At 35.2% G+C, this 27,048-nt stretch overlaps 1 protein-coding gene across 3 annotated transcripts in view; it reads right to left on the bottom strand.

Moving 5' to 3' along the window:
* Nucleotides 1-27,048, bottom strand: part of LOC131679051 (coiled-coil domain-containing protein 170) — a 115,447-nt gene that overhangs the window by 30,605 nt on the left and 57,794 nt on the right. The window contains exon 1 of one of the 3 annotated variants that reach the window (XM_058959590.1): nucleotides 666-1,001. The exons of the other annotated variants lie outside the window; for them this stretch is intronic. Coding sequence (XP_058815573.1) covers nucleotides 666-752 — 87 coding nt within the window. The 5' untranslated portion in view covers nucleotides 753-1,001. Of the gene's footprint in view, nucleotides 1-665; nucleotides 1,002-27,048 lie in introns of those variants that run through there. 3 annotated transcript variants of the gene reach the window in all.

Here is a 27,048-nt window from a genome sequence, read left to right as displayed (position 1 = left end):
TCATGATACACTAAATTGTAAATACACGTCAATTCCTTGCGCACTTATCCGTGGCAAGGAATCGAAAGTTTGGTAATAATAATACTGGTACAAATTGATACTCGTATTATAGTTGAGCGGAGCTTGCCGACAGATAAATGACCTCGGAATGTACCGCAAGATCCCTGTTATTCTGAAAAGATTCATTAGAAAATCGGCGGATCTAACACCTCCTCCATCCTGAAATCAAGTTGTTTGCATTTTCATGATATCACTGCCGATTATTGGGATTTGGAAGGTTAACACAAACAAAATTATAAAATGAAATTTTGGTTTAACATTTCTACTCGGATAAAAAATTAGCTGTGTTATATTTATCACACACTTCAAATCTATATGAAGAAAAAATGTTGAACCAAGTGCTCGAAGTTTTATGTGCCAACTGTACATATTAAATATTATTATTATTTCAGATTTAATTGTTACGCTTGAGGTAAATTAGTACACAAAAATGAGTGAATCTTATCCAAAACATGATTTCTGAGGAATACATAGTGGTTTGGCATTAATAAATGTCTTTGCAACTAAACGATAACGATAAATCCTTAAGTGTTGTACAAAGTACAACAGCGCGAGTACTCGAGGGTTAAAGTCGCTTTTACACTCATTTTACTGCAATCTCTTACCTCCTCTCCACCGCACAATATATCGAAAATTTCCCAATCCTTCTCGCTGTTTCCTGACTCTTCATCTGCCACCTTTTTCTTCGACATATCTACCTACTATGAGCTACCTTATTCTATGTACACACAATTCACTAATCAACTAACACTTAATCAGCAAAACATCTACTAATCCTTGATCTACTTGGACTCATCCATGCTAATTCATACTTTCACGGCCAGAATAATACTGATTAGTCGATGGTGAACTTTCCATCACGAAGGAATCGCAGCACCTTTTTCCACTCCAAGGACGACAAATCGCGACTAAAACTTCACAGAACCCTTCGCGACTAAAACTTTCTGTAACCCTTCAAACTTGTAACTGTTTTATTTACTGCTAAAAACTTCCTTCCGTACTAGGCTGAGTAAAATTTCAGCGAAAAGAATTCAGGAAAGAAGTTAATTCATCAACGTATGTATATTGTATGTGGCTGAAATCAGAATGTGTGTGCAACACATACACACTAGGGTGTCCCAAAATGACATAATGTTAAAAAAGTCATCGGGCTCACTTCTTAAATGAAAGGTTAGGGTATTGGGACCACTTTCTTCTTCGGAGTGAGTTTGCTAAAACGCTTCCTACTGGTGGCGACTTTTGATTTTTTGAAAAATGGACCGATTTTGGATAAAATTTCAAATTTATGCCTGTTGAAGTGGTCCTGAACTGTCTTAGATTTTTTTTCAGCATTTTTTATTTTTCTGGAGATCCAAACGGAGAAGTTTGGTTAGTTAGTTTGTACAAATTTGGAATTATAAGAGCGGCAGGGCCTTTAAAACTTAGTAAAAAGTGAAATTTTTGGTGTTTTTCGGTATTTTTTCTTCAAAACTGGGTATCTACAAAATTTTAAAAGTACAGAAAACACTTTATATAGTTTAGCCGAATTCAGGGGCGTAATTTTGCTGAAGAAAGTGTGTAGCTATGGCTAATGGGGTATGAGTTATTTAAGTTTTTGTTAGATAACCTTTGACATTTTTAGCAATTTATCAAAAATAAAGCTGTTCCAGAAAGCAAATCAGTTCAAATGTGCTTTGACCACACATTTTTTTTCGAAAAATAGAAGGAAAATCATGAAAAATGACGTTTTCTGTACGTCTTTAGTATGTCAGGACGAGGTTTAATGAGCATATGATGATTTTTTTTGTAACTTAAATTATAAAAATAATAACTTTGCTAATGACGCCAAGTCTCTAATTATTTTTTGAAGAGTTAATTCTCCATAATTACTTCTAGGAGGCATCTTCAACAAAACGATTGTGTCAGAAGATGCTCTGTATTCTGTTGTAAAACTTTTTCGAGGATATTTACCCCAAATTTGACTATTTCGGAATTATGTGATCTAAACAGTAAATATCAGTTTTTCAACACTCACCTCACTCTTCTGCATTTTTCTCCACTTCAAAGTTCCTAACGTGAAAATAAGACTTTATATACAAAATGTAAGTACGTCAATCAATTCAGCCTTCAAATATACGCCATAACTTGCCATTAACTCGACATATTTGTTTAATTTTAGTGATTTTCAAACCCGCTAGGCGGCTATTAGTATAGAAAATATTTTTTAAAAAAATCGTCAAATGCTCATAAAAACCGATTCTGATGTACTAGAGACAAGCGAAAAACGCCATTTTTCATCATTTTCCTTCTATTTTCCGAAAAATAATATGCGGACTAAGCCCACTTAAGTTGTTTTATTTTGTATTTTGTTTTTTTTTTTATTTTTGAATATCATAAAATGTCAAAAGGTTATTTAACAAAAACGTAAATAACTTATACCCCATTGGCCGTAGCTATACACTTTCTTCAGCAAAATTACGCCCCTGAATTCGGCTCAACTATATAAACTGTTTTCTGCACTTTTAAAATTTTGTAGATACCCAGTTTTGAAGAAAAAATACTGAAAAACATCAAAAATTTCACTTTTTACTAAGTTTTAATGGCCCTGCCGCTCTTATAAATCCAAATTTGTACAAACTAACTAACCAAACTTCTCCGTTTGGATCTCCAGAAAAATAAAAATTGCTGAAAAAAATCTAAGACAGTTCAGGACCACTTCAACAGGCATAAATTTGAAATTTTATCCAAAATCGGCCCATTTTTCATAAAATCAAAAGTCGCCACCAGTAGGAAGCGTTTTAGCAAACTCACTCCGAAGAAGAAAGTGGTCCCAATACCCTAACCTTTCATTTAAGAAGTGAGCCCGATGACTTTTTTAACATGATGTCATTTTGGGACACCCTAATACACACCTTGTTTTTGCAAATGGAGCAGAAAGCCGTGACTTGTTTTGTTCTGAACAACAACAATCGCTGCACGCCGTCACACAAACTTCCAACAACCGATGGTTCCATTTTTTAGCTTTAGTTGTGGAATATTGTTTATACCTTCGAGGGTGTTTCCAGGGGGATCTCCTTGAATCGCGCCTGCAGGCTGTTGCGATTTCGATTGTAGGGGTACTGCTTCTTAATGCATCTTAGCCCCAGTTCTCATGCTGCACAATTGAACAAAATAAAAACAGTGCCTGTCAGGGTATTGCATCAGCTTAAATGGAAGGATGAAAGAAGATATGCTGGATTCGAATTTTAGCTTCATTCGAATAAAGGATTTTACATTTTTCACGCTAGTTTTGTTACTAAACAACTTAATATATGCACAAGAAATTTCAACACAGCACATTGATCGTAGTCTGAATAATCAATGGAACAATCCAGCACTCTGACCAGAAGGATAAATAAAGGGTACACCACCCTATGTATGATTCAAAGGCTGGTACTGCTAAGTTACGCTTGTGGAATATCGATTCAGGGATCGAATGGGATTCCTGTAGGAGCCGTTCAGTTTGTTTTGATGAAGCTGATTCGTCTCAAGCTATTGCAAATAAGGAATATTTTAGGCTGCTTTTTTGCTAGACAATACCGTTTCCAGGACAAGTCCAGCAGACGAATCGTCATAGTTAGGTTTCCAATTCATAAAATGGGTTTTAGTAGCAATAGCAAATAGCTTAGGCCAGAAGTTTGCTTAAAAATGGTGCTTAAAAATGATTGCATAAATGAATTAATTCAGCTGACATGAGATAGTCACTAGACACTGAATGAAATTTTGGAATATTTTAAGTGAAAACAATTCGAAACTACCCAAGTAACCATAATGCATTATATACCCACCTCTAATTAACCTTATATACATCTTTAGCGATTCGCTTTCAATCCCATATAACTTGGAGAACTTTTATAATGTGGATGTAAAGCGGAAATGGGCAATTATATGACTGAATAAAGGTTTTCTACCTAAAACTCATTAATTGCATCTGCAATGCTTATATAAAGTAAACTCTACTTTATCGATTTGGGCATAAAATAATGCAATGCTCTGCAAATGCTCTCGAAAGATATATTTTTTTAATTTTGTGAAAATAAAAGCCACCACCTAAATTACTTTTGTTCAAATACCCAAATACTATTAGAATGCTTAATGTGAAGTAAACTTTTTTTCCTATATTTTGTTGTTGTATACGTTGTATCTATCAGGATTCGACCTTGGTTAATCGTAGTAATCATTTGAATTCCTGCAGCCTAAGCACACTAATCTGTAATGAAAGTTGCAAACATTCCGAGTATTGTGTGTTATTAGCGACACATCACATTGCTTTATTTCTTTCAATTATAGCACTATAATACTTCTCAGTGTATTACTAAAATGCAATACTGCACGGATATTTGTTTTGGCACCACTTCACAAAAAATCTGAAATGCGACATCACTGGTCGGTTACTTTAGACGCACTGAACGCAGAAATCATTTAAAATTTATCTAAAAATATACAAGGTTATTTTCCATGCAGCTTTTCACATAATTCTTAAGTGCTTATCACATAGAGATTCCTGATATGCTCACGATTATATCCATTGGAGCAATCACATACATTTTACGTGAAATATTAATAATAGCTATTGGTTTTTGGTAAAAGATTTTAGCTGAAATATCAATAGATAGTTTATTAGTTTCGAAAATATATTTCAAGTGATTTATTTTTAAAATTAAAATGAATTTCTTTCTAGTTCAGTTTTGGTTAATTTTTTAAGTTAAAATCGAATGTGGCCAATGTTCTAAATCGTTTATTTAACATAGCTGGTTGTATTCTCACATACTAATAATACTCTTAAGCAAAATCGTTCTCTGGGATGGCTGCGCGCTTGTTTTCAGACACACGCCAGCATGAGAAGCTTCCAATACATCTGGGTCTAACGCTCGAAGAATACTTGTCTTCTGTAAAAATAAAACCGGAAAACGGAATAAATCACACTGTTGAAGATTTTATTATTATATATAAAACTTACATTGAGTTTCCTCCAAGCATCAACGTGTTCAATTCGCTGAAAACCGGGTTTCGACTAATTGCTCCTCAGCTATCCGAAAACTACGTAAGGGATTCCTCCGAGAAATCTAGATCGGCCAGTAGTTGTTAATTCAAATTCGCCATCTTGAAAACAGTGGCAAGTTTTTTCGTATGTTTATATCACGTAACATTCATTTGAAAACACAGATACCCGTTGTTCACATACAATGTATCGTATTAAGCAGTGAATATTATTGGTATGCCATAATCATTATTATGTGTTTTGCACATAACTTTCAACGGATACACATAATATGTATGTGATTGTCATCAATGATGAGCTATGTGATCTTTTTAATATAAGTTACGAGATTTCTTGGCTCAGTGCGGGATTAAAATCAAAAACATCTGTGAAAATATAAGTAGAATTGCGGTGAATTCTATTACAAGTGTAAAATTTTGTTTTGTCAAAATCGTTGTGTTTATTATAAAGCCGTACTTTTCAGGTAAATTAACATATACAATAATTAATAAATGGTCGCACCATAGTTTAATTTTACACGGAAACAAATCCTTTACCATTTTCATGAATAAAAAATCATGAAACCATAAATTTTGTCATCCTTAGAAATCATGATAATGGTTCACCATATCATGATGAAAAAGACGAACTATAACAAGCACTCCCATGATTACTGATCATGGCCACTACTTGTGTAATTCATACCGGCAATTTTTGTCATGTGAGAGCTTTTTAGGAGCAATCATTCAACTGTTTTGAAGTAGAATACTTCTAACGTTTCAATATGGGGTGCCGTTTCAAAAATTTCAGTTGAGAAATTTTCCCAGATTTGAAATGCGAATATCTTCCGTTCTACTGGACGAAATCGCAATATTTTTTGCACTATCTGATCGGAAATTTGTGCACGTATTTCGTATTAAATTTCGGAATTACTGCGACTACTATAAATAAACCAAAACAAGGATTTTCAGAAAATCCTTCGGAAACAGCGAGGAAAATGCGCAATTTGCCAGCATATCCCACGCAAAGCCGTCAAAAAGGAGCATGTAAGCGTTTCATTACATACGGGAATGTTATATATACAGGTCACGCGAGCTTGTTTTGTATCAGTGGGTGCTCGCTTACCACACGAGCAACATGCTCGTCCAATGAGCGGTATCATGTTTGCGTTCCCGTACCAAGCGTCATCGCAAGGTTCTTCGTGATAAAATCCAGGGAATCACCAAATCTGCCATTCGGCGTCTGGCTCGTCGTGGTGGTGTAAAATGCATCTCCGATTTAATCTACACTGAAAGCCATTCGATGAAGAAAATAACAAAACAAATTTTTGTTTTCCTAATTAGTTGATTTCAACAGAAAAATGAATAACGTAACTAAATTTTCTCTTAATTTTGAGAGATTCTCAAATAATAGTTATTGAAAATTATTATTGATTTTGATTCAAGACGCACATCATACGAAATGACAGCAAGTAGCTAAGATGCACACCTTACTGAAATACATCAAGGTAGCGACAGCAACTATATTCATACACGCTGGGCATAACGGTTAAGCACGTAGGTAGTTGTCTCAGCTTGGAAAGCTTGTTTTATCCTGGACGCAACTACCTGAACCAGTACACAAAAAAAAACAGAAATTCAACTGACCTCATTTTGGTTTTACCTAGTTTTTCTTTAAAAACATTTCAATAAAGGGATGATTTTTATTGACATTTTTTTCAATACATGTGCACTGAAAATTGAAAGAATTGTCGAAAATTGTCAAAATCATTCTATTTCGGATTTAGTCGATTATATAGTAACATTTCAATTATTAACCAATGTAATATGCAATATGATAATTATTTTTCATCGTTTGAGATTCCAAACTAGATGTGGAATAAGTATGAAGTTTTTTTTGTAGTGCTGGATAGTGTTTGTGACTAAATAGAAAAAAAATATACCTTTATTCTAAAATTCAAATCATTTAATTTCCAACAATCCTTAAATACCTTTGGCTATTTCGTCTCATTTAAGATTGCAGTTTATAAAAAGATAACATTATGAGAAACATAACTCTGTATTATATTTACGTGTGAATTACTGACATACGGAATTTTTCAACAATTTAATTCCATACCTTTCATCCGTCGGTCGGTGAAACAAAACGTTTGAAATATCCTATGTTGTATTTTACGATGAAGCAGTTTAATTCAACAATGAGATTAGTTGAATTCTAGTCGTTTGTGTCTTGGCTGAAAAGGTAGTGTAACGGCATATGTGTCTGGACTAAAACAAGCGTTACAAGCTGAGACAAGCGTTTCAAGCTTTAGCTCATGTAGCTTTTCAAGTTTTGTGCTTTAGCTTTTTAAGTTTTGTGCTAGGATGAAACGTTCGTGTCCAGACTGAAACTGACAGCATCAAACCAACAACGTTGGATTATTGTTTTCAACAAAAATTTAGTTCGCCCAAATATTAACTAGACGAAACCAAAAACTCAACTAATTTTTTAGTTGAAATTGTGATGAATCAGTTTTCCGTGTACGAATGCTGAGGGTGTGCAGGAAAATGTCACCCGAGATGCCGTGACCTACACTGAACACACCACGCGCAAAACCGCAATGAATGTCGTCTATACTCTGAAGCGGCAGGGACGCACTTTGTATGGATTTGGAAGTTGAAAAGGTAGAACTCACTTGTATCATTATAAAAAAGGCCCTTTTCAGGGCCACCAGAATCATTTCAAAGAATAAGTTTGCATTTTCTGTTTCATGGACTGTTTCTCCCTGGAGAGCAATTTGGGTTAAACCCTAAATTATGATTTATTTCAGTACGCAAATTGCAAATATGGTCAGAAAGAAACTGGAGTGAAGTGGAAAACATTTTTACTAGGCGCATTCAAAAAAGGTTTCAATTCTCAAACATTTTACCAAGGTGTCGTATTACATTACACTTTTTACCCTGAGTGTTCGATAACCTCCGTATTGGAAACACAATTTCAATTTTGTTCTTTATCAAAAATATGTGGTCGACCAACGAAAGGGTGGAGCTACGAAGAACTCATATTGAGGACAACACAAAAAAGGACGAGCTTACATTGTGCTGTAGTCAGGTATAAAAACTCAGCATGCTGTTGCTCACGCTCAGTTCGTTTCCAGCATCAGCATACAGTAGTTCGTTTGCAGCATCTCCCGCAAAATTCAAACCGCCGTCCGTTTGCTGCTGTTAGAAGAGTTGGCCAAGCACGCCGTCTTCCATGGCACCAAAACTGTTACCATATACACCAGCTCCAAGTAAATTTCGAACACTGCCCAAACAAAAGGCCCTTTTTAGGGCCATCAATTTATCGACAAAGAATGAAATTGAAATTTTGTTATTACAAGCAGCAGAAAGTGGCTTGTCAAGAGCGTTGGATGGTGAGTGAGCCACTTGTAAACAATACCGTCGCTTTCACGTAGAATGGCACAAAATCAAAAGTTATTTGTAGACAGGTTAGTGTAATGATTCAATTTACAAAAATCGAACGTTTTCTAACGATTCGATATAGGTGCTCCGTTTCAAAAATTTCGGCCAGAATGTTGCCTGTTTTTCTAAAAGTGAAAATCTGCTATTGTACTGAATGAAAACCTTCGATTTTTGCGCTGATTGGAAATAGTTGTGTAGAATGTTCAATTACTGAAAATAACAGATTTTGTGAAAGCAGTGGTTGGTCCATACAATTCGATTCCAAGCGAGCCAGACTAGTTTTCGTTGGAAGGTCCATCTCTGACAATAGAAATAAACTATTTTATTTTGAATTCAACTACAACTTTCTTGAAAACAGCACAGTTAAAAAACTTTTGGAAAAAACGCGCAAACCTAAATTTCCCATTATAATCAAAATTAGTGCCCCCACCGCACAGCATCATCAAGATTGATAGTTATTCAAGCCGGGAGGAAAGGGGGAGGGAGGTTGTAAGGCAATGGAAAATTTCATGTATAATAATAATACTTTATAATTGGCTGGTTCTGAAAACAACTTGTTGGTTTGTGGTTTATTTTGGGTCACAATTTAGGCCCGCTCGATTTCTGATAGCTGTGAATTTTTCGCAGGGCGACAGTTTCTGTTCGGTAGCGATGAGGCTTCTTAACGCCAACCGTGACTGGGGCACTTTTACACGGCCTTCGTTGCCAACCAGCTCCCTGTCAAGGACGACGTCTCTGTACAGCCAGCATCACTGCCATGAAAGCAAAACATTGATTTTGAACCGAATGATTAGACGCTGTATTTAGTTACAAAATGTCGATTTTCTGAATGATATGATATTAAATCATCCCACAAGATGCAAAACGTCGTGTGGAATGCTTGAATATCGAGCATAGTGCCGAACATAATTCTTTGTTTGGGGCTTTATAGCTATAACGCCCCATATATGTCGGTCGCTGTCAAACTCCATATGATAGTATAGGGTTGCCAGGGGGCTGTTGCCAACTGCTTGCGGGGAGCCTTTCCTCCGGTGGACTTACGAGCGGTCTGTTTGGTACAGGCCATGTAGCGAAAAATGCTGATCTGCTACTTCTCTGATGCTGGTAGTAGGACGACGGTTAAACGCTCGTTTGCGTGCCTTCATTCATAAAAGTTCAACAATATTTTCAAAGAATGTTGCAAATTGTCAACTTGATAATTCCAAAAATACTTTAAATAAACTATGAATGTGCAAAAGACGACAAAATCGCATAGAAATTGCTTATTCCAGAGCAGAATTTACCGGTCTAAAGTGTATTCTACTTCACTCCGGTTATGTCTCTGACATTACCCACCCATCTTTTTCTTCAGGACATCATATTGAATGAATCAAATTGAACAAATGCAGTCTGAGTGCGCGTGACGAACGATTTTTTTTGAAGTCACGTAAATAAAAAAAGCAAAATGAAGAAGTGTGAGTAACACGAAGAACAAAGAACTTTAAATTCACGTAAATAAAAAAAAGTTCAAGTCCAATAATTTTAATTGGTTTCTAGACCCAAACCATAGTGAAAAAAATCGGAACTAGCCATTGACGTTTACTCGAGGCTAAGTGGATTTGGAACCTAGTTATTATATTATGACGATCAATATTACAATACTGTTTTAAAGCAGGTCACAAGCTAATATCTTTTGAACAAAAGCAAATTATCGTGAATTTTGAGCACTAATTTACGGAAAAATTACAACATGAGACTAAAATTACGAAACTTCTCATGTTGTTTTGTGATAATTAGAAGTGAAAACTTTCTTGTATACCAAATAGGAAATAGATAAACCATAAGTTGCCGAACCAGTCAGCGGAGCAAAAATAGCAACCCTATTTGGGTTATCTCTATCCTATTCTGGTAGTCCAGAAGCTACAGCAGTGATCTCAAAAGGTCCTACAAGTGATGATACCTCGGAAGACAGACCGAGTGATGGTGAACTCGACAACAATGCATCTCATCAGACAGAAGACCTTACAGATTCTCAGGGAATAATAATTGAATTCCTTGAAGAGACTGTTCTCAAATCAGAACCTATAGTGGAGTAATTATTATATTTTTAAAGCGTATTAGAACAATGTAACGTTCGAGACTTTTTCATTGTTGTTCATGTTTTGTTGTACAGGATTTTTAAAATAAATACTCATTTTCAATATATTTTGAATAAACTTTTATAATGATTGATCGTTTGGTAATGTGTGATGCAGTGGTATAAATACTATTTCATTGTATATTGTAACTGCTATTAATTTGCATAAAACTTGACCAATGGGGTATAATTTATTATTGATACAGGTAATATCTGTTGCATGAAAAACTAGAATGTTCGTTGATGGAAAAGGATCTGTAAATAGATTACCAAATTTTATCAGCTCTGATCCATGGATATCATTCAAATCTGCAAAATCCATGAAAACTATTTTTTTTATCGGTTGTTAGGAACCATTTGTCTGCAAATGAACTTTTTAGTGTGAAATTGTTTGATAGTTGAATACAATGAAATTTAGAACTGTCTCTTTTTGCTGGGTTTGTAAGGACTGGATACCGAACTGCGATAATATTTGCATCTACATTAGCGTTACTTTTCTCTACTAAACGGTTTATTATCTGTTGCAAAGGCAATCGTCCTGTTCTAACCAATTTCTTTATCTCGTATAGATGATATTCGAACGGATATGAAGAGATTGTTGGTAAAGGGCCAAATATCTTCATCTCATCCACTACATGAGATAAATTATGTATATTGCTTGTTGCTGAATTAAACTGTTTGTAGTAGTTGTCGATGAACTGTTTAAATAAAATGTGTGCTACAGGTAGAAAACGATGATAATAGTTACTAGAGCAAAAAAGATTCGAAAAATTAACATACATGTCGTCTCCAACAAAGTGTTTTAGAATAGCAATGCCAATATAATTCAAAAAGGATGCACTCTCTGAGGCCTTCCAGTGGTTAAGAGTATCTATACCGCGAACAGATCGATGTATCTCTATAGGAAGTCGATTTTTTAAAAATAATTCGTAAATTGTGGTGACATCATTCTTCGACCACCTACGGGATTCCAAGCCATTGTGACCATCTCTGAAAGCAAGAAGTAGTTTCTTCATTACTTCAAGATGAAGCAGATGAAGCTAGTCAGGTATAACAACGTCTTCTATAATATCGATCGGAAGCTTCAATAAGGGTGTTACCACTGGCTGTTTTATTTTATTTATTAATTTGTACACTTGCTGATGTTCTACATATATGCTTCGTCGGAACTCATAATCTGTTCTTCTAACTGCCGTCGTCGTGTCAGAAAATATGTTCGTACGTAATAAAGTAGAATGTTGGCCAACTGTGCAGCATTTCAAGCAACCGTGCTTAGAATTGAAATTTACCACTCTTAAAAACGTTATATGATTATACAACATAAATCAGACACTATCACATCACATACCCTTGATAAATGCTCTAGCTGGCGAGTCACAAATGAAACCACGAATTTTTACTTTCAGTTTAAACCCGTTTATAATCAATTCGTTTTGTAACACGGGCAAAATATCGATCACAAACTTCTCCAAATATTCCTCAACCTTCTTTAGTTTTGAATGACCATGGAAGATTCCGATCATCATACACACCAAAAAATAATGAAATTTAAACGACATGTAAATCAATACGAATGTAAACATACAACGATTGAATCAAAAATTTGATTGAAAATTGCGTTAAAATCAATTGGAGCATCAAACAGCAGAAAATTTTACACTTTCGTTCGTGTAATATTACATATCATTCATTTTACAGCAGTATTCGAGTAAAAATACATAAGAAGCGCATTGGTTTTCCGTTTAAAGAAACTGTAATTTTCAATCCACGTGTAAAATTATAATAAAATTCGTTGAAGAAAGCACGACAAGTCGTGTGTGTTTGTGGTGGAACTTAATTTTACATTTATATTCAAGCTCCAAATATGTGCATGAAAATAAACTTAAAATTACAAAATATTTTTTTCTGTGTAGGGTTAATTTGAGGCATCCCGTCAATATTGAACAATATAGGCCACACTTGACTGGTCCAATTACACTAGTTTACAAATTTCAAAAAGTTGTGATATCCTCAACTTTTTTTAATCATTTTTATAGTAAAATGGCCTACTGAAAACGAAAATGCGATTGAAAAAATTTTGTATGGAACAGATTTTGAGATATTGCGAAAAAATCCGTTTTTGTATTTTAAAAAATTGGCCCTTCACTTCATCACAAATATCTCCAGTTGTACTCTACCGATTTTAATGATTTTAATATCATTTGATCGACAATTGCAAGACCTATCAATTATTCCTAGAACATTTTTTGATCACTATTATAATTAGATCTCTATTCAGTAATTAATTAAAAAATAATTGCTATTTCTTGCAAAATTTTGGAATTTTTTTTTATTTGACGGTAAATTACTCAAAGAAGAAAGATTTATTAAATATTTTTTATTCGTGGGTATTGAAATATGATCAATTACGAAAATAATGAGCGGTTGTTCATTGGAATCTAAATAAAAATATAGAAGTTATGAGTATTTTTGTAAAACATAGAAAAAGTCAGTTTTTTAGAGTTTTGCGTTTCTCATATAGAAAGGTTATGCAATCGGTCGGAATTTCGACTTTTCAACCGAGGCCCGAAGGGCCGAATATCTTATACCATTCAACTCAGTTCGTGGAGATCGTAAAATGACTATATGTGTGTGTATGTGTGTATGTATGTATGTACATGTGCATGTGTCAAACAATCTCACCGACTTTTCTCAGAGATGTCTGGACCGATTTGTACAAACTTAGTCTCAAATGAAAGGTACTACCTTTCCATCGGTCGCTATTGATTTTTTCATTGATCCGATTTCCGGTTCCGGAGTTACAGATTGAAGAGTACGATCACACTGCAAATTCATATATGCACTGGTATCACCATGATGTCCAAATGATGCAATACATATTAAAATGCAACATTACTTGTATTTGCGAGTCCAGATCGTTGATAACCCATCGGAGTCGTAACCGGAAGTCGAATAGAAATAAAATTTAATAACAGTTTTAAGTGACGTAACACCTAAGTTTGGTCATATCGGTCCAGTCATCACTGAGAAATGGATGTACCTGTTATTCTGAATTTGGATTCTTCCGCCGGGGCTTCCGGAACCGTCGATGGTGGCCAACGTAGCCAACGCGACTTTGAATGATTGTTAGTGACCTAGAGCTACAAATCCAAGCAGTTGTGGTCACATTTTGAAAAAAAATTCACCTTTTTACATTCATCGCCGTATACGTTGAAATCGGGATTTGCTGCGTGTTCGTGCTTATCACCGTGTAATTCTGGAACCGGTAGTCGGATCACTTAGAAATTGAACAGCAGCTAATGGGAACGTTGTACCTTTCATTTGAGATCAAGTTAGTAAAAATCGGTAAAGAATTCGCTGAGAAATAGGTATGACATTAACGTAGGGACTTGGTAAGTTCCCCGGGGCATTAGGAACCATAATAGGTGGCCAATGTGGTCAAAGCGACTTCGGTGGGTCATCAATGATCTAGACACGCAAATCCTAGCAATGTTGCACACATTTTAATATGTATTGCATCATTTGGGCATCATGGTGGTACCAGTGTATATATGAATTTGCAGTGTGATCGTACTCTTCAATCTGTAACTCCGGAACCGGAAATCGGATTAATAAAAAAAACAATAGCGACTGATGGAAAGGTAGTACCTTTCATTTGAGACTAAGTTTGTACAAATCGGTCCAGCCATCTCTGAGAAAAGTCGGTGAGATTGTTTGACACATGCACATGTACATACATACATACACACACATATAGTCATTTTACGATCTCCACGAACTGAGTCGAATGGTATAAGATATTCGGCCCTTCGGGCCTCGGTTGAAAAGTTGAAATTCCGACCGATTGCATAACCTTTCTATATGAGAAACGCAAAACTCTAAAAAACTGACTTTTTCTATGTTTTACAAAAATACTCATAACTTCTATATTTTTATTTAGATTCCAATGAACAACCGCTCATTATTTTCGTAATTGATCGTATTTCAATACCCACGAATAAAAAATATTTAATAAATCGTTCTTCTTTGAGTAATTTACCGTCAAATAAAAAAAAATTCCAAAATTTTGCAAGAAATAGCAATTATTTTTTAATTAATTACTGAATAGAGATCTAATTATAATAGTGATCAAAAATTGTTCTAGGAATAATTGATAGGTCTTGCAATTTTCGATCAAATGATATTAAAATCATTAAAATCGATAGAGTACAACTGGAGATATTTGTGATGAAGTGAAGGGCCAATTTTTTAAAATACAAAAACGGATTTTTTCGCAATATCTCAAAATCTGTTCCATACAGAATTTTTTCAATCGCATTTTCGTTTTCAGCGGATCATTTTACTACAGAAATGATAAAAATATTGTGAGGATACAAATCACTGTAAACTAGTGTTATTGAATAAGGGGAGACCGTCAATGTTGATGTTAATTGATATCATTTGTGATTCACTCATCTTAGCAAAACACTGTCGAAGACAAATTTCTGAAAGAGAAAATAAATGTTTTAATGGCTTTGATTATACTCATGCATTCAATACAATTAACAATCTTGCCGATTCCTTGATGCTAATATTCTCCACCGGCTATGGTTATAATGGTTGGGCTATTCCGAGGTGTATATAATAAACGTCTCGGATCTATGGGCAATGATGGGTCTAGTTGATTAAGTCTTTGCAACAGGGGCTTCATGGCTTGCTGGTGAATATTGTACTGTATGCTCCAATTTCGAAGAAATGTCGTTAGATTACTTTTAGAATCTTCGGTCAATCCGCATACGAGATGTTCGTTTTCTAGATCCATGGAAATCTCAGCTACATTATTCAAGTCATTCACGTCGGAAGCAATAGATACGTTCAAGGATTCGTTCACTGAAAGCCATTCGATGAAGAAAATAACAAAACAAATTTTTGTTTTCCTAATTAGTTGATTTCAACAGAAAAATGAATAACGTAACTAAATTTTCTCTTAATTTTGAGAGATTCTCAAATAATAGTTATTGAAAATTATTATTGATTTTGATTCAAGACGCACATCATACGAAATGACAGCAAGTAGCTAAGATGCACACCTTACTGAAATACATCAAGGTAGCGACAGCAACTATATTCATACACGCTGGGCATAACGGTTAAGCACGTAGGTAGTTGTCTCAGCTTGGAAAGCTTGTTTTATCCTGGACGCAACTACCTGAACCAGTACACAAAAAAAACAGAAATTCAACTGACCTCATTTTGGTTTTACCTAGTTTTTCTTTAAAAACATTTCAATAAAGGGATGATTTTTATTGACATTTTTTTCAATACATGTGCACTGAAAATTGAAAGAATTGTCGAAAATTGTCAAAATCATTCTATTTCGGATTTAGTCGATTATATAGTAACATTTCAATTATTAACCAATGTAATATGCAATATGATAATTATTTTTCATCGTTTGAGATTCCAAACTAGATGTGGAATAAGTATGAAGTTTTTTTTGTAGTGCTGGATAGTGTTTGTGACTAAATAGAAAAAAAATATACCTTTATTCTAAAATTCAAATCATTTAATTTCCAACAATCCTTAAATACCTTTGGCTATTTCGTCTCATTTAAGATTGCAGTTTATAAAAAGATAACATTATGAGAAACATAACTCTGTATTATATTTACGTGTGAATTACTGACATACGGAATTTTTCAACAATTTAATTCCATACCTTTCATCCGTCGGTCGGTGAAACAAAACGTTTGAAATATCCTATGTTGTATTTTACGATGAAGCAGTTTAATTCAACAATGAGATTAGTTGAATTCTAGTCGTTTGTGTCTTGGCTGAAAAGGTAGTGTAACGGCATATGTGTCTGGACTAAAACAAGCGTTACAAGCTGAGACAAGCGTTTCAAGCTTTAGCTCATGTAGCTTTTCAAGTTTTGTGCTTTAGCTTTTTAAGTTTTGTGCTAGGATGAAACGTTCGTGTCCAGACTGAAACTGACAGCATCAAACCAACAACGTTGGATTATTGTTTTCAACAAAAATTTAGTTCGCCCAAATATTAACTAGACGAAACCAAAAACTCAACTAATTTTTTAGTTGAAATTGTGATGAATCGGTTTTCCGTGTTAGGTTTTCCCATTTTTTGTTCGTGATTCGACTCGGATATAGTTTACAGCAAAGATCGATCATGTTCTAGATATTCATCTTGTTTCTGGGATCGGACCACTGGATCATAGGGATCGGTAGAGTAAGAAAATGGCACTCGATCAATGCACTGTTCCCGATCAGAAACACATAACAGAAATATTTCAAAACTATATCTCGCATTGTTACTTGTTATAAATTTCTGTTATTTTAACTACTAACGAGACCTAATTTATAACACAATATGTTACAAAAATTGTGTTCTGTTATAATCTTGTTATTTCATTCTGATCGGGTTTGTTTACATATATATGACGATACTTTTGGACTTTTCTTCAAAAATTTCCGCCATTGAGATACATCTTCCACTTTTTTCTATCTTATATTCAACACTATGGCTTCGGCTTAGTGCAGTGAAGTACTTCAAACATTAAAGCCTGTTGGCATGTAAACAAAACATTACATGCCAATATAAAGTACGCCAAAATGTTATTGTAAGATCATGCTTCATAATATTGAAAATGTTAATTTAATGCGCATTATCATTAAGCATGTTAACTTGATGTAGTTTCACATTATCGATGCCATAATAGAGCTATAAATGTGCAATGATATAATGCATATGGTTACTTGGGTATAAAAAATAAAACCAAAAAAAAAACAAAAATATGTCCTAAACAAGAAAGGCAATATTACATCGACGAATTACTGTTATTAAATTTAATTTTTTATCTTTTTACAAGTTAGAATTTATTCTAGTTACAACAATGGATATTCAAGACAAATTATTATGGGACTAACCGAGCATGACCTGATAGTTGTTGAAAATGCAAGGTATTCTAGACTACGCCTTAGCAAATTGTAGAAGACGCTAGACCAAAATGAATAGAAAAATATCCATGGAATGATCGAACAAAGGGAAATTTTCTTTAAATCTTCAAATCTGGCAGGCAATTTGCAGATACCGTATCAGTGGGAAAGGCGATGGCCTCATAAATCACGCGTGGCATGTTCGAGCTCCAGCGAGAAACGATTCTTAGCAATCAATAGGATTATAGCACTAGCTCTGCAATTGTCCTGTACATTAAGAATCGGCTGAGAAATATGTGGAAATCTAACACGCTTAAGTGTGATTATACTACAAGTAAAGTATACTAACCTAATACAGAAATTCAAATAGTGCTCAACTCAAAAACTTGTCATTTAACTTTACTCTGCGAATATATGAGTTTTGTTAAACGTAGCAGTCACTAGCGATAAAGTGCTCAGTTTTGGAGAGTTTTAGCGTAGTCCCCTTTTAAAACTTCTACTTCTTCATTATATAATGTTAAACACTTTTACCGTTGTCTTCCGTTTTAATTCCACTATGATGAACAAAATGAAAAATTGCATTTTTCTGTTACAGATACGTATTTCGGCTACGACTTGCAGCCTTCTTCAGTGTATAGTATAGTATTCTGATACTACGGTAAAAGTGTTTAATATAACATTCCACTAAGTCGCTCAAAACATTGCTTTTGTTAAAGTGTTCATTATATGATCGATTTGTAATTTGTACTCGGTTCAATACTTTAGCTATAAACGTAAATGTAAATTGACACAAATAGTTTTTCGAAAAAATGAGATAATCAATCATAAAAAGTATGCTCTACATGCTATTATGCTACTTCCATTCGGCACGAACACCACTCCGTACGAACGTGAAAACGGAGGGGGGTAAACCTCCGAAACCGAAACCGGCTTCGCTGTATGTAATTGCATACATGTTGCAAAGCGGCTATAAAAGGAAATCTTGACCACCAAGGAAAAGGAACAAAAGAGCACAAAAATGCATTCGAACTGATTCATCGCCTGACAGACACACACACACACCCCGCACAGTTCATGTTCCTTGATGTGGCGAGCCCTTAGAGTGCTTCCAGTGCAAGCTGCCTTCCTGTTCCAATGATACACTTTCGAAACACGCCCTATTTCGGAACACAATGCAAAACCACGCATAAGGGCTCGACCAACTTGAGCCCTTTCGGTCATCAAAAGAAAAAGGAATAACGCAACAGCCTCCTGCAGTAGCCCTTGATGCAGAAACATATGTTGAGCCTTTTTGTTAACTGCTAGCTGCCTGCCTAAAGTGAAAAAGGAACCGAAAAAAAAACAAAATTTCTCGGAAGGGCAATCGTTTCTGATGCATTTCTCCGTGCAAAGTTTTATTCATGGGATGCTGTTAACCTGCGGGTGAATTTAGTTGTAGTGGTCACTTTTATATGAACCCATGCGCACAACTGACCTTTTGGCCCTTATCATAAAGGGCGATAGCGAGAAGCGTACTTGTTCTTGTTTCGCGAAAAATAGAAGCTTTCGAATGAGTAGAGGACGAAAACATAATTATGTTGAAACTTAAGAAAACCATACGAGAATCCTACTTCCGGACAATTTGTGCAACGTACCAAATTTCCAACGATGTTTGAAAAAATAGAAAACGACTAAGCTCAGTATTAAATGGAATAAAATACATTTTGCACAAAAACAAGCAAAGTGTGAATGAAATTTCCACCAGTGTAAATGAAATGGGTTAAGACAATTTACACGAAAAGTTTCACAATCAGTTAGAAACAAATGAGAACTCGGATTGTCGAATAGTTTAACTTAGTGCCAAATTTCAAATATGCAAAGAATAGTTATCGAATTTGCGTTTCGACTAAGTCTCATCAGAATCCGATACTAACTTAGTGACAAGACAAAACTTGAGCGGGTTGACGCTAGTTAATTATAACGCGGTCTCTTTCCAGTCATCCTTATAACTTGCATATAGTTACGTTCGGAATTCTCGTTCAGGAAATATAGATAAATAAGCCTAATACAAACCAATACTGTCAAAAGGAAATTGTTCAAACTATCAGGATGGCAAAAATGTAATCAGATCAACTCTCTGTCCAATGCATAAATGCACAAGTAATACTCGCTATTTTACTTGTACAATATGAAAAACTGAATTGTCCAATGCCTCTCTACTAATTGTGACTGACAATGAAACATCAATTGAAGTGTAGTCAGTATAGAGCAGATATGGACGACGATAAGTTAGAAGACACATTGTACTTGCATCCCCCATCGAGAGTGGGGATTTTGGGAGATTTCTTTTCCGCATCTAATACGTGGATATTTTTGGTCTTTGATCCGTTATTTTTCATGAAAATTCATACCAATACAATGAATGTGCATTTTCAATAATATCATCACAAAAAAGGAGTTCTTAGTTTTCACATGATATATTTGAGCATATGTTTCAGTCAAAATTCAATGGAGATACGAAGAGTTTAAATATCACACGTGGAATGCCTTATTTGAAAATTTTCATCGTAAAATATTCATATTACCCAGTTAAGCCAAATATTTTTCAGAGATAGTCATGAATTTCCTTAATTATAGTGTATATGGTGAATAGAACTGAATTAAATTTAAGTTTATGTAGTTTTCGATGGTCAGCTGTCTGTCAATAGTGCAACGTTTCGAAGGGATACCTCTTTCGTCTTGAGGGTGTGAACATTTGCAAATAGTTATAGTTTTCCCGTAATGCAAATATTTTGCAAATTTTCTAAGGACTACAAATATTTTATTTGCCATGTAGGATGTACTATTAAACTTGTTTCCGCGAGTGGCCCTCTTTTACACTAAAGTGCGAAAAACTTTTTATATGGTAACAGCAGATAAAAAATTGTTTTGTTTTCTCAAACCTTCACAATTACATCGCACACCTGAAATTATCTTGGATATTATTAAATATTTCAGATTAGCAGAAGATCTTATCACACAACTTAGAAATTGATAGAGAAATAGCAAGATAGATGTGTGTCGCTACAGTTGCCACGAACACGAAGGGAGAGAAAGACTGAAAGTGAGATAGAGCTGGGGGTCGTGTGGGGAATTTCAAATGACGGTTAATGCCGTGACCTTATTTTTATAGGTATATTATGCTATATAGTGATCATTGATAAATAATGTAAGTAGTAATTTTTGCGCCATAAACAGTATAAATAACCTAAATCTTGCAAAAGAGCTAAATTTTCGCAAGAGTTTTGGGATTCAAAAATACAGTTACATTCGGTGATGCCACGAGTTTAGTTATATGAGCAATCTTTTATCTCACTACTAGTTGAAATATTTGCTGATCTGTGTATTAATATACCATCAACATCTACCCCACAATTGAACGCAATGCTTAATCCAAGGGATAAATACATGAACTCTAGAAAAAAAATTCACTATGAATACATTATTTTGTCTTTGAAGTGAACCTACATATAAATTTTTGAGAAATAGTTCACTTATTATAGATGTAATTAACAAAATGTTCTCAACATCGAATTCCTTGAATCACGCAGAAGTGTTTTCATACCCCGAAATTTGTCATTCTGACGGGGAGCCCTTCCGAGAACCTAGCTCTACAGCTCCAGTAGGACAACACTCGAAAAAAAAATTCTTGTTTATTGTTACATATTTTAAAGCTGGCAAGAGTCTAATGTAGCTGAAGAAATTCTTTATCCAGTGCTACCATTATCTCACTTTTTGATGTTTTGCGACTTAGTCCGGTCTGACTTAACACCGACCAAATGTTCCCCAGCTAAGTACCAATTACTCTATTCGTTGCATTAATTTTCTATTTCCTCCGTTAAAATCTTTGCGCGGGTACTGAAACCCACATGATAGTGTTGACTAATGGGAAGGTATCTCTGGCAACAGACAGTCCCTCGGACTCAATGGAGGTCGATTTGAACATTTATCCGATGGCAAAATAATTCCGATAAATCTCCTTTTCGATATAAAATATATTCATCTACTACAACACGCCCCTGGAAGGTCTACTTCCGGACCGAATATAACCAATCTAACATCATCAATATATCGCGTAAACTAACTAAACAACACTCGGCCGTGTACGAAGAAGTGTCTTGTCTACGTACCTACCTGGGAAGTAGAGATTGATAGTGTAGTCTCCGACATGGGCCTTAATTGCGAAATATGGGGTTGGCTCTATCCAGGCTTCACTCCGTAAAAATTCTGGTATACAAGCACTTGCGTTCAGAATAAATTGAGGAGTATAAGAACTTATTTTCAATCAGTCTCATGTCGAGCCTTTCACCGGATCTACTCTTCCAAACTTTGTTCATTTGAACGGGGCTCGTCTACCTGTTCGACTTTTTGTGCGTCAGGGCATGCGAACAATAGGGCAATACAGCTACCCAATGTAGAAACGTATAAACCATGATTAATTTCTACGCTTCCTGGTCCACAAGCGAGGGTCTGACAATCCCATTGAGGGAACATGTTCTAATGTGCCTAGAAATTTTCGAAAAAAAGAACATTATCCTAATCTGCCTCGTACAGGCCTGAGGGGGTCCTTTAATGGGTGCTATTACAAAACCGAAGTAAGTGGCCCCTCGTCTCAGGAATGTTAGAAACTAACAGGAATTTCCTCATGGGACATCAAAAACCCCAAGTGTCCCAATGTTTCATTCCCATTATTTTACTAAGTTTATCACGACGTATTTGATTAACTTCCGACGTAGATCTTCCACAATTTTAACATTATTCACCAAGGCCGAGTCCATCCTCGGTACCAAATATTGAAGTTGTTGGATGTTAAGTCCGAATCAAAAACAGAGATTGTTCCCCTATACATCACACTTCAGCTGGTTAAAGAAGACTTCAACTCCAACGGTATGCTATAGGGTTGTCTTCACGTTGATAACCGATTCATCTTACCGCATTATATTCGCGACAATTTCAATATGATCATGACTACTTCACCACCGCGGCCAAACGCGTTGGATTTATCATTGTACTCAATTGCAGGTTTTTGGCAATTTGAATGTCGCTTCGCCCGAATCTTTCTGAATATACGGAACGTTAGAAACGCAAATGAAAAACTTAATGCATGCAGAAAACGCAATTATTGGCACCGGTTTGTCGACGGATGTTTCGCGATGAAATGATAATACTTTATTTAAACGTAATGATCGTTCTTTGAATACATCAATTTATCTGACAGCAAAGATGCTCGCACTAAGCATTCCCAGTTAAACTCATTCCGATTCGGATTTCTGAATGGAGTCAGTATGGTTTCCAACTCAAATTGAACAACCGATTCCTACTCAATCGGTTTCAGAATCCATGGTTGCATTTGAGCTGAAATCCATACTGGTTCCATTCAGGATTCCGAATCAAATAGAAGTTATACGTACTTTATGGAAGTACGGTTTTTGAAACACTGCTTTGGAAGCTTTACATTCCTGCATAAGTGGAGATAGATTCATAGTTGTATGTTTATGCTGGAGATTGATTTGTGCTTTGTAACCATTGTTGGTTACAAAACTATACAATTCATTTCCAACATAAATTGCGCAACAACTAGAGGACACAAGTAGGGGTGTCAACGCATGTAGCGAGCCATATCACGTTTAGATGGGATACGATCGTGGGAATCTTCCCTTAATTTTCAAAGAAAATAACAGTTCACTGTGTCAGAGTTTCGCATAAAACAATTAGGGCAAATCCCAAAACGATCCGTGCGGGACTGGCGTATTTTAGACCCAACAGCCATTAATTCCTCGGCACGCACCTTCTGTTTCCAGTCGCCCCTACAACATGGAAGCAGCAACAAAGTGAATAAATTCTTGACCGGTTAACATATGGCCTCTAGACAGTATTGTCTGTATACATCGAAATTTAATAATCGAAATAGAAATGCAGAATGAATTTCCATTTCTCGTCTTTCATCTAGCCCCAAACTTTTTTTTATACTGCACGTATCGAGATAGAACAGTCACTACTAAAACAAATCGCTGTCAAAACATTCCAAATCCGATCACTAGAAACGTTACTTCAGACTAAATATCCGGATTCTAAATGAAGCAGATTTTGTATCTAATTTGAAAATCTTTGGAATACAGTTTTCTATACAATTGTAAAAACTACACTAAATACCAGCATCCTTAATAATACTTCAAATGAAGTCGCGTGTGCCTATTTTGTTTTGAATTAAAAGTTGATTACCTTCGTGCATGTAGTGTTGCATATTAGCTGACTAAGGAAAATTTTAATCCTGTTTCAAAAATGGCAGCATTTCTGGCAGCTCTGTCTGGTGATTGGTCGTGCTCTTTTTGGTGCTAGTGTATTTCACTAATTTTTAGATAAAAACAAGCGAATAATCACAGAAGTACTATTTTTTTCTAATTGTTCGGTGTGCATTTCAGTGAAAACCATTAAAGTTCTCAGTGTTATGTGTTCGAATTGTCTATTAATTAAATGTAAATTGTTTTACGTTGAGTCTTAGCTTCTTTTTTATCTTTCGTTAAGTCTGTGAATTGGCGCACATAGTGTGGGTTGTATTGTAGTATGCGGAACTGACAGCAGTAGTGTGTGTTTGATGGACAAACAGCGGATTTCACAAAGTGTAGGCGTTGTGAAGCTCGTGCACGAGCAGGTGCTCTAGCTTTAGTTCACTTATCGATACACTGTAGTGGCTCGCGCTCTCTTTGGAAGCTGAGCGGGCTGCGTATGCTTACTTGTAATCATTCGCAACTGTGTTCGAGAAGCTCACCATTCACGAGAGTCGGCTTAGTTTGAAGAAATAGATACTCATAGTAAGCTTTTCAGCACGGTGCACCATGGGCCACAAATATTTTTTTTTGGTCGAAAATCCAGAACTCATAAACCGTCAGTGGTAGACATTCAGTGTCTTTGGAACACATTCTCTACAATAAGTGAACTTCATTTTGGGGAAAATAAAATTAGAGTGGTCCTCTCGATTTTTGAAATAAAAAAATTATCTCCTGAAAGGAAAAAGAAAGGAGAATATAACCTTCTAAAGAAATGTAGAGAAATCAATTCTGAGTAACTTTGTTAAAAATGTCGAAACTCTATCTTCAACGGTTTTAATTTTACAGCGATTTCCCTTGTTTCGTTTAGGGTGACTCTTAAAAAATCAGTTTTTTTAAATATAACATCTTTGACGTTGATTTCTCATGAAAGTCGACTTCGGACAACAGTTAGCTCTTATAAATGCGCACATTTCTTCTTCAGAGATCAAATCAGTAACTTTTATATAAACAGAGTTATTGACGATTTTATGCTCAAAATTCGACATTTTCTAAGGTGATGATTTTAATTCCCAATACAATGACATTACAGGTAATCTTCGGATCCTACAATGGAACATAAGGGGAATGAACGAATTGGAAAAGTTCGATAATATCTTGGAAATGTTAGAACAATGTAAAGCGCAAATAGATATGTGAGTAATAGGGGAAACGTGGATCAAACAATGCAACAGTGCAGTTTATAATATTCTAGGATATAGTAAAACTTTCTCATGCAGAGACAACTCAATCGGTGGTTTAGCAGTTTTTTTTTAACCATCGAATAAAACACTGAATTATTACGAACTTAGCATCCGGTGGGCTCCACCACATCCATGCCGAATTAAATCTTAATGATACCTTCATTGATATCCATGGAGTAATATACCTATGAACTTGTCGACCATTTTGCATCGAAAATAGATGGTGCGGTTCGATTACGAAATGATACAATTTTCTCAGATGTCGGTGGTAATCTTCAAATAATCTCCTCCTGTAAGCTCACCCACTTATATAATGAATCCACACTAACGAAAAAGATGATTGATCAACGTAAATTGCAGACTTCATTCAGTAAATATATAAGCAGTATTAACGAGTTTTCTGATGTGAATCTTTGTCTATCCGATATTATTTCTAACTATAACTCGTTAATGGATAAACACACTAGAGCATTTACTAAGCATGTCACGCTCAAAGGAGATAACTGTCTTTGGGTAACATTTGATTTGTGGACATTGATGAAAATAAAAAAATAATTACCTAAAGAAAGTTAAAAATAGTCCTAATGATGTTAGACTCAAAGAAATGCTTCTCCACGTGTCGAAAAAAGTAGATAGACTTAAAAAAGTTAGTAAAAGATCGTACTACGAAAACATATTGAAAAATGCTAATGTTTGGAAAAATATCAACTCACAATTCGGACGATCAAAAAAGAATCAACAAATAACATTAAATGTGGACGGGATTAGTACAACCAGTAACGCTGAGGCTAGTGACGTGCTCAATACGTATTTTTCTACGATCGGGCAAAAACTAGCTGACAATATTCCCCCGGTGCAGAACTATCACTCCTGCAGAAATATTCAACGCGTTGTGAATTCAATATTCCTGCATCCTGCAACGTTGAATGAGGTCTTGTTACTCATAAAGGAACTGGATCCTAAAAAAAAGTCCTGGGCCTCACAATATTCCAGTAGATGTCCTCAAAAATAACCCAATTCCATTCTCACAAATTTTATGGAATGCATTTAACTTAATAATAGAAACAAGAGAATACCCTGAAAGCCTGAAAGTTGCAAAAGTCACACCAATATTGAAATCAGGAGACCCTTCGTTGCCCTCACGTGTTAGTAAACCGTTTGACGGACTTTCTAACTAAGAACAATGTGTTATACAGTCTACAATACGGATTCAGACATGGATGCAGTACTACTACCGCTGTTACGGAACTCGTAGAAGACATTGAATCTAAGAATTCTTAGATTTGAAAAAAGCATTCGATACTCTTGATCACAATGTGTTACTCAATAAATTAGAATACTATGTTAGGGGTATTGCACTTGAATTCATGCGAAGTTATCTTTTAAATAGAAAACAATTCGTAGTTATAGAAAGTGAATATAGTTCAGTGCGGCACATAACTACAGGAGTGCCACAATGTAGCAACATAGGACCTTTATTCTTCTTGATATATATAAATGATATAGGAAATCTTTAACTCTATAGGAATTATAGAAATGTATTATTTATGTATAATATAACTGGTAACTATTGTCTGACGGAAACAATTTTTATAGTAAGACCCAGAGTCTGTGAACTTTAAGAGTCAAGTACAGAGGAATGCGCTACACTGCATAATAAAACTAGTTCTGAAGAAAATTTTCAATAGAACCTTAGTAACATTGGGAGCCTCTTTCTCTTTCTATTATTACAATGTCACTACAAAAATTGGCACTAAATTTTCAGTACATATCGAATGCCCGTATTTAAGAATACAAAACTGATAGCTCCCAAATAACATGTTTTAGCTTTATGATGTCTTTGGCAAATTTGTTAGTTTTTTTGACGATTTTTTAAAATGAATGGAATTAGGGTGGTCCTTGTAGTTAGGGTGTTCAAAATATCGACTGTTTAGATGTGTGAAGTTTACCTGAGCACATAAAATAACATAATA

The sequence above is a fragment of the Topomyia yanbarensis genome, chromosome 2, assembly GCF_030247195.1.
Source record: "Topomyia yanbarensis strain Yona2022 chromosome 2, ASM3024719v1, whole genome shotgun sequence".
Classification (NCBI taxonomy): Eukaryota; Metazoa; Arthropoda; class Insecta; order Diptera; family Culicidae; genus Topomyia; species Topomyia yanbarensis.
This window is presented reverse-complemented; position numbering and strand designations above follow the sequence as displayed.